Below are 16,434 nucleotides of genomic sequence, written 5' to 3' on the forward strand. Positions count from 1 at the left end.
GGTTTAGGTCCCGCGTCGCGTCGGGCACCTACATCACGGGCAATACTCATCGCTGTCGCCGCGAACACGGGCAGCTGGTACGTGAAAGAACACTTTTATTATATACATGGCTGTCTTAAAGGCATCGCATTCTATGGGTGTGCTGGTGATCAAAATATCTATTCATCGTCGTCGTCGTCCTCCTCCAAGGGCTCGTCATCTTCAATATCGCGACGGAGGAGCGACTGGATCAGGGGCAAGTATGGATGGGGCTGGCCAACTGGGTTCTGTTTCTTAACCTGCTCAAAATACTTCTCGTACACGTTTCCGTCGTACGCGCCCAAAGGAGAGTTGATCATGTAATCCGAGTAATTGAATGAATCGATCAATGGGATGTACTCCTGGCGAACATCGCGGCAGAGAACATTAACTTGGCTACGAACATAGTCCATCTGCGAGGGAGTGAAGTAGCGGTACTGCAAGAAGAAGCCAGAGTTCTGCTCGATCGAATAGAGACCGTAAAGGAGGCAGACCTTGGTGAGAACGGGGCGAAGTCCCTCGGGAGCATTCCTGACAGCCTGGGCAAAGCGACGGAAGACATAGCCGAAAGAGTGAATTTTTGCAGCAGCGAGACGCGCCTGAGAGCATTCCTCGTACGCTGCCTCGGGGTTCATGCCTTGCTTGAGAGAGGTCTCAAAGTCATCTCCAGCCTTCTTGACAACATTAGCAGTAACGACACCCCAAGCCTCCTGAATAACGCCAAAGTCCAGGATTTCATCGTGGGTCTTGACAGCGCATCCTTGAGTGAGAAGGGTATCGAGATGGTTGAGGTACTCGACTCCCTCGGGCTGAGACTTGCCACTAAGCGCTTCACGGTAACAGTTGACTAGGTAGCGTCCCGACTGAAGTGTCAAGATAGTGTTGTCTCCTTCCCAGGTGCAGTGAACTGCAAAGTCGTTGTAGGTCGTAGCAAGGCCGGTGTAGGAGGAGTATCCGTGACCGCCGAGGGTCTGACGACAAGCCTCAATGGCGTTCAAAGTCGCCCAGGTGCAGAAGGCCTTTAGGCCAGCAGAGGTGGCATGGGTCTCCTTGAGAGTATCGATCACCTCACCCATGGAGGCATCGCCAGGCTGGGTCGATTCCAGCTTGTCCATAAGCTCTTCGTACAGTTTGTTGGTCTCGACACCCGTGAAATGGAAGGCAAAAGCCTGAGCCAGGAGAGGCATGAGGCGGTACTGGTGGATGGCATAGTCGATCAGCTTGGTCTCCTGCACATCGTGAGGATTGGAAGAGAACTGGCGACGGACAGCAGCGTAGCGACCGGCGATGGTGACAGCTTTCTTGGCGATGTTGCCCGAGTCGACAACCATGGCAACACGACCTTGGATCAAGGCACCGTAAGTGAGCTGGGCCATAGGGGGTTCCTTAACCTCACCAGCGCGTGACACCTTGGTGTGCTTCATCAGCATGTTGGTACGAGGGATGCGAACGTTCGTGAACTGGATCCAGCCGTTATCGATACCATCGCGACCCATCTTCTTTCCGATATCGCCAATGTTGACGCCGGGCATCAGCATATAAGTGTGGGTATCACGGAGTTGAACCACAAAGGACTTTGTTCCGTAACGCTTACCACGCACGATCAGTTGTGCAAAGACGACGCAGTGGGTGGCCGTGTGAGCGGCACCTCCGATCCACCATTTGGTCGCGGTGATGGTGGGAGTATGGATAATGAATTGATCGGACGTCTCGTCGAACGTGGCGGTAGTCTCAAGTCCAGCGACGTTGGAGCCGTGGCCCAACTCAGTCATGGCAAAGCATCCAACCATACCATTCAGGGCCAGGGCACCCTTGGAGACCCAGTGCGAGAACTGAGCTGAGGTAGCAGAGCCGCGGAGGGCACCGAAGAACAGACCGTAGTGGACACCAAAACGGGTCCAGAAGCCGGGATCGATCAAAGAGATGGTCTGCATGCGCATGGTAAAGATTGGGACGGGTTCTGCAGAAACGTAGTGCACAATCGTGCGGAACTGTAAAAAAGAATGAGGGGGATTAAAGGATGAACTATGAACACTTTAACGGAGGCACATGCGGCATAGCGGTTCCATACCTTCTCCATTGTGCGTTCTCTGATCTGATCTTTGGTAACATCGTACATATCGTACATGCGGAAGGTGGGATCACGTTCGAGTTCCATCATGAACTTTTCTCGGACCTGATAGGAAGGTGTTGAGGTAATTGTTGAGCATGGTCAATGGTCGATTACATCTGCAGACAGTGGGGTTTCTCTAACGGCTCATCCGACGCGTACCTTGGTGAACTTTTCACCTCCATCCAAATAATAGGTCAACTCTCTGACATTGAACGTAGCCTTTTGTCTCTCCTCAGCCATAGACTCGATTGGACTACGAATTGGAGAAAAGGAAATTAGTATCAATATACTCGTTCGCGTGCATGACAATGGGTTAGACAACAAGCAGAAGTACAAGAACATACGTTTTTATCCTTGACTCCTCCTCAGCGGCACAAGGAGCGACCTGCAGGTGATTTTGGACATGGCTAAGGCGTTGTGAAAGGATGGACTCGGACATTATGTTTTCTTTGGGATATGACAGTGAAAGAAAGAAAGAGAGGAAGCAACTTTAAGGTGAATGAGATTTCAAAGATGCAGGGACGAAGAGGAATGGAGTGAGAAAGGAATGAGGAACGGAGAAAGACGAGAAAAGGGTCGAGTGGGCATATTTATATATGGCGATGAGGATGGAGTGTGCTTTTCGGCTGCATTGCATTGGATATCCAGCACTGACCCTCATGTGCTGGCTGGCTCGTTCCTGGGCAGAAGAAAGTGTTTACTTTAACGGATTGAGTGAGCCAAGCACAATGGACACAAGCCATTTTATGTCTTGCGGTACGGATCCCCTGGATTTCTTCTTCGTCACCTGTCAGGCGAACCAACGAACCGTTGGGGATGCTAGTCTGGTCTATGAGGCTGCCTGCCAAGGCCGGGCACAGACAAAGAGAGCAACTTTGCAGTTTGTGTCTTTCTGGTTTTTTTTTTTTGGCTCTCTTGCTCTCCAAAATTAGAGTTTGTCTTTCCTCGCGTGGCCCCTCCACACGGCACCCCTACCGAAACGCGTTCTTCGGGCAGTCCGCCCATCCCCAACATGGACTGATATCACCACTGCGAAGATATCAAAAAGGCCGTATTGCCTCCAGACTGTCTGTCATTACTGTTATTTTGCTGTGCTTCCGCGTCGATTCGATTCGATTTCAGCTGGTCCATGCCTAAGACCCAACCGCGACTGAAAGTGTCTCGCTCTTATTATACATTCCAGTCTCGCACCTTCCTCTTCCTCTGTAGATACCTCACATTCCTCTCGGTCGAGTCGGCCCTCCTCCCTTTCTCCTCGCTCAAAGCCCGCCTCACCTCATCTTCCCTCCAACTTTGCTGAACCCTCGGTGCAGTGTCCGTATTCTTGTCACACGCGTAAATACCACCCCCACATATCCCTGCTGTCTTATTCGCTTGCATATTTGCCGCAATGGCATCAGCTGTAACCTCAACTCTCGCCTCCGCCACCTTTGTCACATCAGAACCAACAGCGACTCAGGTTGCATACCCACCCAACATCAACCATGTACGTGTCTATGCTTCTTTGCGACCAAATCAGGAGACCTGCAATTGCTCCAACAATGAACTGAAAAATGAAAAAAAAAAAAAAAAAAAAACGGCAAATTAGGCGGCTGCATACATCTCTGGGAGAGTATTGACCATCGGGGGACTGACTCTGCTGTTCATCGGCCTATGTAAGTGTTGACAAGCATCAGTATACAGAGTCATTTTACTTTCCCCACTGAAAGAGACGCCCTCGCTGAGTGTTTTGTCCCTGTGTTCCGCCTGCATAGGCTGTATTGCGGTTACAATCTTAAGATTTTCGGAACAGGAACAGCATCCGGCGCAGGCCGTCGACCAGGAGAAAGCGCTCGTCTTGGACCAGAGTACTGTCAACAGCACCTTTCCAATCCGCGTCTATCCCTCGAACCAGCATCTCTTTCTTGATAACGACGCCATGCTGGTTGTTACGACAACTACTGTATCGCAAGAAGAGTTGACGGATCAATCGCGGCAACAAGAGAATGGCCCAGCACAGGGAAGTGAAAAGCAGATGCTTCATCCAACAGTTCAACATGCGTTCATGGACCTAGGTCGCCTAGGGCGATTATGGAATCGAGACTCCTCGCGCTTCTCGTCTGTCTGCAATTCTCCCAGTCCTAGTCAGGCGGCTCGAATGCCATCATTTACAACGACGATGATGCAGAGTACGCCAGTTCTATTATCGGCATCCTTTGCTGTGCCAATTCAGCCAGACACCCATGAGTCACCGGATCAAGTATCCACAGCTGAGGAGCTATGCTCGATCTGTCTCGGCGAATATGCAATCGATGACCGAATTCGGGTGCTTCCTTGTGGCCATGAATACCACGCAGGATGCATCGGTAAGTCTAAACACTAATGATTCGGCATTCTTGAAGGATAAGCCTGTTAATATGTTGAACTTGTTCACTGCATTCACTAACTCTCTGCTATACGTTCTCCTTTTATTCTAGACATTTGGCTTTGCCGCAAGTCGACGCAGTGCCCGCTATGCAAACACGATCTCCTGAACGACATTTCATCGTCCACTCCAGCACAGGTTCATTTTCTGGAGACGCCTTTTCCTTAAGATCTACCTTACACATGGGTTTCAGGGCAATTTTTCTTCCATCTCAATGTAGTATATCGTGTATCTAGGTAACACTTTCGACGAAACAACTGTATAATCATACCATTTCAAACTGAACTGGCACTCTATGGAAATAATGATTATGTTGTCGAGGATGCTGGCCGCTAGCCCTGTTTAGCCATATGGTAGAAAAAGTAATGGAAGGCGTCTCCGAGAGTCGAGATCTGAACAGTCCAGCAAGGCCGCTCCAGATGCCTTTTCCTGAAATGAGGTTGTCCAAATGTGATGTAGAGGAATTGCCCACCGACTTTGAGGACCCGCACGACCTCATCCACTTCCTGAGCTACAGTCCTGATAAGTTCCTCGTCTGGGTTCCAGACATCTCCTCGATCGCACATCAGAGCGTCCATGGTGCCCTTATCGATCGCAACATCAAAGCTGCCGCCCTCAAATTTAAGATCCTTGATATCCATTTCAATCCCTATTGTAGATATATTCGTAAATGTGTTTGTCAATGTCGGGTTGGTCTTTCAGTTGCTTTCCGATATATATTTAAGCGATAATGTGGCATTCTTACACTCCATGCCAACTCGGTCCTTGCACTTTTGAGTCATGTTCTCGATAACAGTTTTTGAGAAATCGATGTTGACAATGTTATGGTACCCGTCATCGTACATGTCCTCGGAAAGCGCTGGAATGGATAGAACATATGCAAAGGGAAAGGTGAATTGTTTTGTTGCTACAAAAGTCCAGATGATGAATATTGAAGAATGCGGTTATGAGCAGCCGAACGTACTAGAGTTCCCGCAGCCAAGCATCAATATCCTTGCATCCTTGGATTTTATATGCTCGTTCAGCAGAGGCTTCAGATCTGAATAGGTCTTGAACCAGTCGAATGACTCTTCCTTGGCATATCGTTCCTCCCTATCAAGACCAAGCACATCCAGTATCAATTGCTGAGCCAGATTCCCTCTGTTCAGGCTGAAAGTTCCTTTACAGAGTATCCTGTTACCAGTATTCCTGTCTCTTGTACGCTGTTGGGTCTGCGGGTACTTCGACATGGACCATAGTTGTTGAATGAGTTGTCGCTGCTGGGGTGCGTTGAATCACTTTGGGTTGATCTCTTGCAGAGTTTTAAATTCAATTTGTAGCCCATACGATTGTGACCAAGGGCTGAGTGCTTATACTCTAAACTCACCAAGCAGATCACTTTCAACTCACACCTTCATCACTCTCGCGCAGACGAAACCAAGAACAAGCACTTCCCAACAGCGTCATCACTCACAACAGTAGGGCTATGTCGTCAACACAGGATTACCTCAAAAAGTACATGTCCAAACCAGCATCCCTGGAGGATCACAAGAAACGAAAGATAAAGAAGAAAAAGGCAACGACCACTAAGACCACGATCAAGAAGGGCAACTTTGCGATCCACGACGAAGACGAAGTCTCATGGAACAACGTTGCATCCGAATCCGACGATGACAGTGAGTTTAACTGGAGATCTTTGAGGTCGGCTTGTGCATCAGCTCCACTCTTCCCTTTCGGATTAACCAACATACCCTAACTCTAACTTGAATTCGATCATGAACGAACGATAGTGCCTATCGTCGAGCAACCCACAGCACCAAAGTATAAGTCCAGTTCGAGCAGCTGGGAGAAGATTCGCGAAGGCGAGCCGGAGCCGTCCCGTGAAGCAGTGCTCAAACGAAACGTCGTGCCTGAGTGGGATGATGTCGAAAACGAAGACGAGCGGCCAGCGATCGCCGGCGTTGGTAAGGCCGCAAGATCCCTTGTCTAGGATGTAAATTTGTTGGATGCGTCGTTGTGAATTTGGATCGTATCTAACGTTTATAATCCTGCTACTACCTTTCCTCGCAGTTGTGGAAACAGTATCGTCGGAACGTCCGAAAAAACCTGCCAAGAAGACCTGGAAGGAACCAACAAAGACTAGCAACGCGCGGGAACTTTCGCCAGATGGATCTCCATACAATGGCAGGAGGAGATCGTCATCGCCATTACGGGGACGATCGCCGGAAGCGCAAAGAGGATTAAGACAGTACTCCCGATCACTCTCAAGATCGAGATCACCCGTTCAGCACAAGAGACAGCGTTCGCGATCACGCTCATTGTCACCATATTCCAGGAGATCGGATTCAAGTCCACGACGCAGATCAAGATCGCGGTCTCTTGAGCGCATGAGTTCAGGAGCTGCAGTGGGGCTGCAAACAGCAGCAAGCGTCAAGCGGGACATGGATAAGAGACAAAAGAACCATATGGATAAAATGCGTGCATTGGATCCATCAAAGAGTGGTCGCGACTCGGAGACGGTGTACCGTGATGCTCAAGGTGCGTCGAAGAACTAGACATTCGTTGTCGAAACTAATGATGCTATTTTATGTATTCGTCGCTAACGAAGAATCCCGCTCGTTTTTTTCATGGCAATAGGCAGAAAAATCGATCGGGTCCAGGAAAAGATTGAAAAGGCCGAGGCAGCACGGCGCGAGATTGAAAAACAGGAACGCCATATGGAGTGGGGCAAAGGCCTTGTTCAGCGAGAAGCCGAGGAAGATAGGAAAAAGAGGGAAGCGGAGGAGAAATTCAAACCCATGGCACGATACAGGGACGATGAGGAGCTCAACGAAGAACTCAAGGAGCGGGAACGGTGGAACGACCCGGCAGCGATGTTTCTTACTGGCACAAAGAAAAGCAAAAGGGCAGTCCGCAAGTATCCCCTCTACCAAGGAAACGTCCCACCTAACCGCTTCGGCATCAGACCTGGTTACCGGTGGGATGGCGTCGATCGCTCCAACGGATTTGAGAAGGCCTACTTTGAGGTAAAACTGGCGATCTGTGCTTAATGAGTGATATACGACTCTGTACACTCAGTCCAAGGGGATTGCACCAACGCTAACATTGCTTTCCATCTGAACACTCTGCTTTCACTACTATCTAGCGCATCAATACTCGAAAGAACAACGCAATGGAAGCACACATGTGGAGTGTAGAGGACATGTAATCTAGTCGCATAAAAATCTAAGTTTTATTGCTTCTTGGCCTTTACTTTCACTTGAAGATTGAGCATGACTCTCCTCTGCAATGCCTTGCCAATTTTTTGCCTTGCATTTAGCGTGAGATCTTTGATCGCGGAGCCATTGGTGCCCACAATTATTTTCTATGCGATTAGAAAGATCAATCAATTAGTAGTTAGTATGCGTCAAAAAGTTCACCAGCCAAAACCATTGCGGATCGAATTATTTATGTTACCTTCAAGCCCGGTCGGTCAACCACTAAATATTGGTCGATTCTCAATACATTATCTTCGAGTTCTGTCCATCCAACATTGACTTGTTTGACATTATAAGGCACCTTAAGCAATTCATACAGCTCCGACCGAATCATATCCTCAACTCGGCTCAAATCAGCCTGATCTGTCTTTTGATCTGCAGGATAGAGCCACGGTCCTGGCCGTGTGAGTGACAGGAGATGTGATCGAAGTTCCTGGATGCCAACCTTGGGTGTCTGCGCGCTGGTGTATATGGTCTTGACAAAGTTAGGGTATTGTTGACTATACTCCTGTACAAAATTCTGCAATCTCTCATCCCTTCCTTTGACTAGATCCATCTATTGAAAAGATAATTGATAAGCAATGAGAAATTGAACAGCGGTAAAAAGGACAATTAAAAATATTGGATCAAACGACATTGACAATTACCTTGTTGTAGATAATAGTCGCTGGTGGCTTCCTTTCCAACTTTTCGAGTCGCTGAAAGATATATTTCTCTGTGATCAGGGTGTGATCCAGCAGTTTGTTGCAATCCATGACCACCAGTAAATGGTCGGCGTCTTCAATGGCCTTCCAAGAAGCCGTGACCAACTCACGATTCAACCTTGACACATTCTTCTCAGGAACAACACCTGGGGTGTCATATAACACGATCTGCTTATTCTGATGTGTCAGCACAGCCTTGATCCGCTCCCTTGTTGTGTGTGCTCGAATAGAGACAATGGAAACAGTGCTCTGGACAAGATCATTCACAATCGTCGATTTTCCTGCGTTAGGTGATCCAATGATGGCAATCTTGACAATTTCTGCGTCCTCTGGCTGAGAGAAATCCCGAATAACGTTGGGAAGTCGGACCGTCATGTCTGCAGGACTGGCAAAGATTGGCATAGTACGATCCGGCTTATGGTCCTGTAGATCGGAAGATTTCTCATTCTCTGCGGATACTTTGATGGCTGGCGAAGAACTTGTTGGATCGGATGTTGGCTCTGAGGTGTTTATTGATCCTGCGAGAGCCTGGCGTTCCGTGATATCCCGTAGCTTCTTTTTCTTGTCGTAGAGTGTCTGCTTCAAGAGCTCAAGCGTCTTTGGTGTTGCTGGGATGCCCTCATGATGACTGCTTTTGCTCGGCTTGGTGGCGAGGAATCGCACTGCAGGGTATTGGGCTGGGGCTGAGCTTGAGCAAACAGGTGATGATGTGGCAAGTCTGAGGTTCAGCGGCCGTGCCGACCTGATAAGGGACGTCGCGCGATTCATAGGAAAGCAATGAATGAAAGCGTGGAGGCGAAAGAAGTGTTCGTTGTTTAGTTTGTTGAGAGTCTCTGACCCTTTGGTGTGAGAAATTATGTCCCTGAGTGGCTGGTATGTTGTTTGATTTGCCCTGCATCCCAAACCTTGTTCCTGGAGTAAAAGAAAAAAAAGCACTCGGTCCACTTCGTTCTCTTGCTCCGTTCCTACTTGCTCCACTCCCTCCCATTACCTTCACTCAACCCGCCATCATTCAGCCTCTTCAGCCAGTCTCGCGCATAATGAAATCCGCCTTGAAGTGGGATGTCCTCGCCAAGTGCAGCACCACCAAGGCCAGGGCTGCGGTCCTCACCTTGCCACACGGTCCTGTCAACGCCCCAGTCTTCATGCCTGTTGGGACACAGGGCACTCTCAAGGGCATCACTCCTGAACAAGTCGAGGGACTCGGATGTCAAATCATGCTCAACAATACTTACCATCTCGTAAGTAGTCTTTTTTCTATAAAAGACTGTGTTCCCCTTGTTAATCGTCCCACTGACTGCTTAATCCACTCGTGAACACCTTTTACAGGGTCTTCGTCCTGGTCAGGAACTACTGGATGCATGTGGAGGCGCACACGTTTTTCAAGGCTGGAACCGCAACCTCTTGACAGATAGTGGTGGATTTCAGATGGTGTCACTATTGAAGTTAGCCGAGATCACAGAGCAGGGAGTCCAGTTCGAGTCGCCCCACGACGGATCGTTGATGCTACTCACCCCAGAACACTCCATGTCTCTTCAAAATTCGATCGGAGCCGATATCATGATGCAATTGGACGACGTTGTCTCCTCTTTAACTACTGGACCCCGCGTAGAAGAGGCAATGTGGCGATCAATTCGCTGGTATGTTGTTGGTTTTTTTTTTTTTTTTTTTTTTTTTTTTTTTTTTTTTTTTTTTTTTTTTCGCTCGGATATTGCACGCCTATTGGGGTACATTCAAGCAGCTCTGTCTTCCCCTTCGCCGTTTAACGTACGATTTGCATCTCAATTTGAAATTTACAGGTTGGATAGATGCATCAAGGCACACAAGAAGCCAGAGACACAGAACTTGTTTGCGATCATTCAGGGAGGACTGGATCCAGAGCTGAGGAAGAAGTGTATTGACGAGATGGTTAAGCGGGACACGCCGGGATACGCAATTGGAGGATTGAGTGGAGGAGAAGAGAAGGACAAGTTTTGGAGAGTTGTTACGCTGTGCACGGATCTGATGCCCAGGACCAAGCCTATATACTGCATGGGAGTCGGGTACGTTCTCAAAATTGGTTGCGCTTCATGGATGAAGATCGATCTGACATATGCAGGACCATTATCGCTAACAGTTCCTGACTTTCTTTTCCGCTAGGTACGCGGAGGATCTGGTGGTGTGTGTGGCATTGGGCGTCGACATGTTTGACTGCGTCTTCCCGACGAGAACAGCGCGCTTTGGAAACGCACTGACTTCGACAGGAACACTGAGCTTGCGCCAGGCAAAGTTCAAGGATGACTTTAGACCGATCGAAGAAGGATGCGACTGCATTGCCTGCAAATCATACACTCGCGCATACCTGTACACGGTGGTGACCAAGGAAACGGTGGGATGCCACTTGATTTCGATCCACAACACCGCATACCAATTGCGACTCATGAGACAGATACGCGAGAGCATTATCGAAGATCGGTTCCCACAGTTTATCCACAAGTTCTTTAAGGACCTCTTCAAGGAAAAGAGTGCATACCCAGAGTGGGCCGTGAACGCGTTGAGGAGCGTCAACGTTAACCTTTTGAACGAGGATGTACAGAACTAAACGGCATTGTAATAAATGAAAAATGAACTTGCACAGCTAATCCATGCTCCTCAGCGCCAATGCAAAGGCCTCTTGTTTGTGCCTGACATTGTCCACTCGTCTTTCTTTTGGGTCTGGCATGGGATCCCATACGTCACGTACATGTACACGGTGTGAGCCCTCTTCCCCTGCCTCTTTCACCTGTTGAATGAACCAACCCCATCCTCCCTCCTTTTGCCTTCCTTCTCCCCCTTCCCCATCATCCTCTTTCTTTCTCACCCTCTCTTCAACACGCCTTCGCTTTCCCACCGTATCCTGGTGCTAGAGAACAGCCAAAAAGCCTTGTCTGGACACACCTAACCGACAACTGACTCGATAGGCGCCACCTTACGCGGCCTTACTCTCGTATTTTCTTTACATACACACACTGAAATTGGAGTTGGCATCCCTCATCCAACCAACCCAAACTCGATCTCGATCTCGCAACTAAAACAACATGGAATACGAAGACGTTCTTACAAATCAGCCCGTCGTTATTGACAATGTGAGTTCTTTGCTCATTCCGGCCCTGAGCTTGCTAGTCCTACCTTCAAAGCACGGCGCGTTCCTGAAAATAATATGTACTTAACCTCAACTTCCCCAACATCTTAACGTGATTCCCCTTTGCCATGGTCTATAGGGTTCGGGAGTCATCAAAGCTGGCTTCGCTGGAGATGATCAACCAAAATGCTTCTTCCCTTCCTTGTAAGTCCTCGAGTCTTCATGAGCAGGTGTTTGTAGCTGGGCACAACGTGGAGGACCCCCACCACCACTGCTACAAATGAAACCACAGCACCATCTGCATGTCCTTGTAACCAATTCATCAGCTAATACATCTGGTACTACCCTATCCTGGCAAATGAATAGCGTTGGACGCCCCAAGCATCTCAGGATCATGGCAGGAGCAGTTGAAGGAGACGTGTTTATTGGCAAAAAGGCTCAGGAACTGCGTGGTCTGCTCAAGATCAAGTATCCGATTGAACACGGCATTGTCCAGGACTGGGACGACATGGAGAAAATCTGGCAGTACATTTACTCGGACGAGCTCAAAACCATGTCGGAGGAGGTAAAGATGCGCGCGGTCTATGCTTTTTTTCACACCGTATTCGATATTGCCTCCCTTTTGTGAACACATCATCGCGGACTTGGCTAGCTATCGCACCAATAACCCCCTAACGAAGGATGGGAGGACGGCTAAGGGGAGCGGTGGTCGAGTGAACAGATATTTATTTATCATCAGCAGTGGAGAGGGATACGATGGGTGATATTCTGCGCCATATTGCCACATCACCATCCGTCCACTGTCATGTGCAATTTTTATTTTATTTGAATGTATCGGCATCATGCGCGCTGCTCTCGTCCTCCTCTATGAAAAAATGAACCACACGCGGACCCGGTCATCATTCTGTCCTGTGAAGCATGCTATCCAGAGATTAATCAACTGCTTGTCTTCCTTTCTTGCGCTCGTAGCATCCTGTCCTGTTGACCGAGGCACCCCTCAACCCAATGAGGAACCGCGAGATGGCTGCACAAATCTTTTTTGAAACCTTCAATGTGCCTGCCCTCTTCACCTCCATACAAGCAGTATTGAGTCTGTAAGTCATTGTGCGCAAGGCTACAACCTGGATCCGGATTTTTCAATTCAAGTGTCTGGATAAGAAAAAAAAAAGAAAGAACGGCGCTCTGACTTCTTACTCTGCTGCCTATATATAGGTACTCGTCTGGACGAACGACCGGTGTTGTACTTGATTCAGGAGACGGTGTGACCCACTCCGTCCCTGTGTATGAAGGTTTCGCTATACCCCATGCAATTCAACGTGTCGATATTGCCGGCAGGTATGTATCATGGCTAAAGCAGGGTCCGTTCTTGAGATCAAGCAATAGTTCTGGAGTCGAAGCAGCTTCTAATTTGTAATCTGAAATTCGCCTCTGATAGAGATGTCACGGAAAATTTGCAGTTATTGCTTCGCAAAGCCGGCTACCACTTCCACACCACTGCCGAAAAGGAGGTTGTGCGCATTATCAAGGAAAAGACGTGCTATCTGCCACTGTACCCTGCCAAGGAAGAGAAGGATGCGGGAGAGAAGAAGGAGGACTTTATGTTGCCCGATGGAAACATGATCAAGGTGAGGAATAGAGCCTGGTGTATCATTAGATTTTCAGTTTTTACTTGACAACTCTACATCTCTTGGCTGACCATGTCATAAACAAACTGCCTTGTTTTGTTGTAGCTGGGAACTGAGAGATTCAGGGCGCCCGAGATCCTGTTCAATCCAGAGCTTATTGGACAGGAATACCCAGGCATCCACCAGGTTGTTGTTGACTCGATCAGCCGATCGGACATGGACCTGCGCAAGTCATTGTATACCAACATTGTTTTGTCTGGAGGATCGACTTTGTGCAAGGGATTCGGAGACCGTCTTTTGCAGGAGGTCAAGAAGCTAGCTCTCAAGGATATCAAGATCAAGATCTCGGCACCCCCAGAGCGCAAATACAGTACCTGGATCGGTGGTTCTATTTTGGCCTCGCTGAGCACATTCAAGAAGGTAAAAATCATCCTTGCGGCTATATCTCCTTTTGCGTCCTGCACATTTTCTAATGCCAATGTATTCTTATCTCTCTAGATGTGGGTGTCCGCAGAAGAATACCAGGAGGATCCTTACAGGTGTTTCTCATCCATGTGGTAAAAAAGAAAAAAAGAAAAAGAAAAAGAAAAAGAAAAAAAAAGACAATGCCATCCCCGCCAGCGACGACCTTGGTACAAGATCACGGTGCCAGCAAATGTTTAAAATTTGCCTGGACTAAAAAAGAAAGAAAAGGTGTCAAGATGCAATAAACGACTCTTCAAACAAACAAGACAAGCTGGATATTACTCTACTGGTTTTTTCCTTTTTCTTTTTCTTTTTTTCTGGATTTTAATAACATGGAATATGAACAGCAATTTCTAAGAGAGGTGTCGATGATAGAGTAGAAGGGAACGAGAACGAAATGATAAAGTTCTTTACGAGGACGAAGGGAACTTGTCCCGCTCCTCCAAAAGGTCCTGGACACGCGAGATAACCTTGCGTCCGGGATTGGCTTCAGCAGAGCTCTTGTTGGTGGTGTTGGAGGCAGCGCCTTGGGGCAAACGGCTGCTGCCGTTGTAGTTGTAATGATCGCGGCCTCCCAATGATCCCGTAAGCCAATGTCCTGGTCCTGGAGCTGTGTGACCCAACACAACATTGGGGCGTCCGTCGGCGTCGAGATCGGCTCTGTAGACGTAGTATGGTTGCAGAGATTTGGATGGTTGCAGGGCGTTCTGAAGATGTGGCGCGTTGTATGTAGGTAATGAAGCAACGACACCGCAGACACCAATGACCTGGTTGCTTTTGGTTCGGCCCAAGCTGCGTCCCTGGACGATGGTTGGAGTCGAGGGCTCAAAGAATCCGTAAGTGGGTCCGACCTTGACGCGGGTGTTGGATCCGGTCAAGGGTGCTGTGGTCGAAGTGCCGGATGCTCCTGTGATGGATAAAACGCCGACGGTGGCCTGGGAAGTGGCGGTGTCGATAGAGCCGCCCTTGGTATCTCTGGGCATGATGTTCATAAAGTCCAGATGGTCGTCTGATCGGACCTTATTCTCGGCCAGGGCCTCCTTCCAGGCCTGTCTCTTCTCCTTGGCAGACTGAAGCAGTTTTTGGAATTCAGCGTCGGTCATGGTCGCGAGATCCTTCTTGACAGTGACGGGCTGGGGCTGTGGAGGACGCGAGCGCGGGAAATTCTCCTTCCAACGTTGCAAGAACAGGTAGTCGGACGTCGCGGACTGGAAGGGTGTCTGGTGCTCGGCCGTGTCAAGTTGTTCGATGTAGAGGTTGTGGGTCCTGAGTACGGTGGGCAGGTTGCGCTTGAGACCCCAGTCGCCGATCGCCTTAGCCTTTTGGGGGGTGGTGTAGATCTGGGCGATGTTCTTGTCGAAGGTGGCGAGGCGGGAGGTCCGCAACAGGTGTGAGAACGACCGCTCCATGGTGCAAGGAGATCTGGCGATGGAGAGGTGGAGTTTTGGGTGCCTGAGAGGAAATGCGATGGGTTATTGCCCTGAGAGTGAAGCGCTGGCTGTGTGCCCCCGTACAGCATTCCCCGAAGGTAAACAGTTCTGAGTGGCTTACGACTGCCTGAATTGATCCAATTGTATTTGGCCAATCAGAAACATTTTCTCTTTCCTAGGATATACTCACTGGATCAAAGGACGCGAGACGCGTCGCACGCCTATGGCGACTCTGCAGGAATATTTCGTGGGTCCTTCCCAGACGGTCTTTCCACTGACTCTTCGCCTGGGAGCCCACCGAGATCCCACAGAACCAGAGTTTCTAAAGAAGACAAACGGGCGCGAACAACGACATCGTAGATAAAAATAATACCAATTGTAGAAAATGAAGAAAAGCATAGATTTTCACCACACCGTAAATAGGTAATACAACGGCGAGGTTTGCAACTCCCCTAGGATTCTCTTCTCATCCAAAAGCAATGCTGATACTGTCGCAGAGAAACTTCAGCTGTGAACTATATCATGTATAGTATTCCTGCTCAAACTGAGAACAGCCAAGGCGAAATGAACGAGGAAAACGTCCATGACAAACGACCCCGGTCTATCACGCGAGTCACACCACAGGAGGTGTGTCAGTCAACTTGAAGCAAAGACAACTTTTTCTGGCGAGGGGTTACTTTTCCCAGATATAAAAGGGAGACTAGAGATCGTTGCAATCTCCACAATTCAACACCCTCTCCTCATTATTAAACGCACTCTTACAACCCTTCTCCCATCCAGAAGCAATTCCTCTCAATATGACTGACAAGATATCGAACACTTTCTACTCTGCTGTCGGTGGTGCCAAGGAGTCCCTTGGCAGGGCCGTCGGAAACGAGCAGCTCGCTACCGATGGTCAGTTCTTCCAATCTGCATCACCTTTGGGCGCAGCTCTAACGATAGGTTGACATTTTCTCTCGTTTGCGAGATACTTACTGCCATCTTTGTCATCCTCTCTGATATATCAAAAAATACCATAGGTGCCTCTCAGAAGGCCCAGGCCCAGGCCCAGGCTCAGTGTCAGAAGACCCAGCAGCAGGCCCAGGGCGCCACCGACAACATGACCGGTCGTGTCAAGTCGACCGTCGGAGCCGCCACTGGCGACCGCTCCATGGAGGCCGGAGGCCATGCTCAGCAGGCCACTGGCAACGTCCGCCGCACTGTCAACCAGTAAGATGTTTCCTTTGGAGAATCGGACACTCTATTCAGGGCCTTGTTTGTTCCAAGCTAAATCATTTGTAAATAAGAAGGCCCCAAGCGACTTCTTGTAAATAAAACCGATGTTAAAGTTGTATTACAT

General features: G+C 48.9%; 9 protein-coding genes across 9 annotated transcripts; 5 read left to right on the plus strand and 4 right to left on the minus strand.

Moving 5' to 3' along the window:
* Window positions 1–158: 158 nt before the first annotated feature.
* BC939DRAFT_478845 (acyl-CoA dehydrogenase/oxidase C-terminal) lies at window positions 159–2,570 on the minus strand (the record flags this gene model as incomplete). Its single annotated transcript, XM_051558805.1, has 4 exons — window positions 159–2,009; window positions 2,090–2,194; window positions 2,291–2,384; window positions 2,476–2,570. The coding sequence occupies 4 exons, from the start codon at window positions 2,568–2,570 to the stop codon at window positions 159–161; spliced, it is 2,145 nt and encodes a 714-aa protein (XP_051410193.1).
* An 833-nt stretch (window positions 2,571–3,403) lies between these two features.
* Window positions 3,404–4,794, plus strand: BC939DRAFT_230714 (uncharacterized protein). Its single transcript, XM_051550862.1, has 4 exons — window positions 3,404–3,617; window positions 3,720–3,786; window positions 3,886–4,476; window positions 4,588–4,794. Exons 1-4 carry the CDS (start codon window positions 3,522–3,524, stop codon window positions 4,701–4,703), a joined length of 870 nt encoding a protein of 289 aa, XP_051410194.1. The 5' UTR covers window positions 3,404–3,521; the 3' UTR covers window positions 4,704–4,794.
* A 73-nt stretch (window positions 4,795–4,867) lies between these two features.
* Window positions 4,868–5,771, minus strand: BC939DRAFT_504947 (S-adenosyl-L-methionine-dependent methyltransferase; the record flags this gene model as incomplete). The annotated part of the gene is made up of 4 exons (XM_051560588.1): window positions 4,868–5,184; window positions 5,281–5,394; window positions 5,500–5,627; window positions 5,716–5,771. The coding sequence occupies 4 exons, from the start codon at window positions 5,769–5,771 to the stop codon at window positions 4,868–4,870; spliced, it is 615 nt and encodes a 204-aa protein (XP_051410195.1).
* A 97-nt stretch (window positions 5,772–5,868) lies between these two features.
* Window positions 5,869–7,760, plus strand: BC939DRAFT_457594 (Pre-mRNA-splicing factor of RES complex-domain-containing protein). Its single transcript, XM_051556492.1, has 5 exons — window positions 5,869–6,190; window positions 6,305–6,478; window positions 6,585–7,052; window positions 7,152–7,540; window positions 7,660–7,760. The coding sequence occupies exons 1-5, from the start codon at window positions 6,001–6,003 to the stop codon at window positions 7,720–7,722; spliced, it is 1,284 nt and encodes a 427-aa protein (XP_051410196.1). The 5' UTR covers window positions 5,869–6,000; the 3' UTR covers window positions 7,723–7,760.
* BC939DRAFT_504949 (P-loop containing nucleoside triphosphate hydrolase protein) lies at window positions 7,747–9,243 on the minus strand (the record flags this gene model as incomplete). The annotated part of the gene is made up of 3 exons (XM_051560589.1): window positions 7,747–7,878; window positions 7,971–8,327; window positions 8,419–9,243. 3 exons carry the CDS (start codon window positions 9,241–9,243, stop codon window positions 7,747–7,749), a joined length of 1,314 nt encoding a protein of 437 aa, XP_051410197.1.
* A 272-nt stretch (window positions 9,244–9,515) lies between these two features.
* Window positions 9,516–11,035, plus strand: BC939DRAFT_389404 (queuine tRNA-ribosyltransferase; the record flags this gene model as incomplete). The annotated part of the gene is made up of 4 exons (XM_051551885.1): window positions 9,516–9,716; window positions 9,805–10,115; window positions 10,275–10,517; window positions 10,615–11,035. Coding segments are annotated over 4 exons (1,176 nt in total), but the record flags the coding sequence as incomplete, so codon positions are not given.
* An 81-nt stretch (window positions 11,036–11,116) lies between these two features.
* On the plus strand, window positions 11,117–13,826 carry BC939DRAFT_457600 (actin-related protein). Its single transcript, XM_051556493.1, has 8 exons — window positions 11,117–11,579; window positions 11,715–11,779; window positions 11,942–12,140; window positions 12,545–12,669; window positions 12,788–12,910; window positions 13,011–13,200; window positions 13,306–13,620; window positions 13,699–13,826. The coding sequence occupies exons 1-8, from the start codon at window positions 11,532–11,534 to the stop codon at window positions 13,759–13,761; spliced, it is 1,128 nt and encodes a 375-aa protein (XP_051410199.1). The 5' UTR covers window positions 11,117–11,531; the 3' UTR covers window positions 13,762–13,826.
* BC939DRAFT_457601 (uncharacterized protein) lies at window positions 13,760–15,252 on the minus strand. The gene has a single exon (XM_051556494.1). It carries the CDS (start codon window positions 15,072–15,074, stop codon window positions 14,076–14,078), a length of 999 nt encoding a protein of 332 aa, XP_051410200.1. The 5' UTR covers window positions 15,075–15,252; the 3' UTR covers window positions 13,760–14,075.
* A 564-nt stretch (window positions 15,253–15,816) lies between these two features.
* Window positions 15,817–16,424, plus strand: BC939DRAFT_457602 (uncharacterized protein). Its single transcript, XM_051556495.1, has 2 exons — window positions 15,817–15,989; window positions 16,115–16,424. Exons 1-2 carry the CDS (start codon window positions 15,893–15,895, stop codon window positions 16,306–16,308), a joined length of 291 nt encoding a protein of 96 aa, XP_051410201.1. The 5' UTR covers window positions 15,817–15,892; the 3' UTR covers window positions 16,309–16,424.
* The last annotated feature ends 10 nt before the right edge of the window (window positions 16,425–16,434 follow it).

Source organism: Gamsiella multidivaricata (genome assembly GCF_025024155.1).
Source record: "Gamsiella multidivaricata strain RSA 2152 chromosome Unknown BC939scaffold_51, whole genome shotgun sequence".
In the NCBI taxonomy this organism is placed as follows: Eukaryota; Fungi; Mortierellomycota; class Mortierellomycetes; order Mortierellales; family Mortierellaceae; genus Gamsiella; species Gamsiella multidivaricata.

What these genes read in the sequence shown, in the direction of transcription:
- BC939DRAFT_230714 (XM_051550862.1), top strand. Translation starts at nt 3,522, where the DNA reads ATGGCATCAGCTGTAACCTCAACTCTCGCCTCCGCCACCTTTGTCACA. An exon ending in TCTGCTGTTCATCGGCCTAT is followed by an intron (nt 3,787 to 3,885) that starts GTAAGTGTTGAC and finishes CCGCCTGCATAG; the next exon opens with GCTGTATTGCGGTTACAATC. An exon ending in ATACCACGCAGGATGCATCG is followed by an intron (nt 4,477 to 4,587) that starts GTAAGTCTAAAC and finishes CTTTTATTCTAG; the next exon opens with ACATTTGGCTTTGCCGCAAG.
- BC939DRAFT_457594 (XM_051556492.1), top strand. Translation starts at nt 6,001, where the DNA reads ATGTCGTCAACACAGGATTACCTCAAAAAGTACATGTCCAAACCAGCA. An exon ending in GGTGTACCGTGATGCTCAAG is followed by an intron (nt 7,053 to 7,151) that starts GTGCGTCGAAGA and finishes TCATGGCAATAG; the next exon opens with GCAGAAAAATCGATCGGGTC. An exon ending in TTGAGAAGGCCTACTTTGAG is followed by an intron (nt 7,541 to 7,659) that starts GTAAAACTGGCG and finishes ACTACTATCTAG; the next exon opens with CGCATCAATACTCGAAAGAA.
- BC939DRAFT_457600 (XM_051556493.1), top strand. Translation starts at nt 11,532, where the DNA reads ATGGAATACGAAGACGTTCTTACAAATCAGCCCGTCGTTATTGACAAT. An exon ending in AGCCCGTCGTTATTGACAAT is followed by an intron (nt 11,580 to 11,714) that starts GTGAGTTCTTTG and finishes CATGGTCTATAG; the next exon opens with GGTTCGGGAGTCATCAAAGC. An exon ending in TCAAAACCATGTCGGAGGAG is followed by an intron (nt 12,141 to 12,544) that starts GTAAAGATGCGC and finishes TTGCGCTCGTAG; the next exon opens with CATCCTGTCCTGTTGACCGA.
- BC939DRAFT_457601 (XM_051556494.1), bottom strand. Translation starts at nt 15,074, where the DNA reads ATGGAGCGGTCGTTCTCACACCTGTTGCGGACCTCCCGCCTCGCCACC.
- BC939DRAFT_457602 (XM_051556495.1), top strand. Translation starts at nt 15,893, where the DNA reads ATGACTGACAAGATATCGAACACTTTCTACTCTGCTGTCGGTGGTGCC. An exon ending in CGAGCAGCTCGCTACCGATG is followed by an intron (nt 15,990 to 16,114) that starts GTCAGTTCTTCC and finishes AAAATACCATAG; the next exon opens with GTGCCTCTCAGAAGGCCCAG.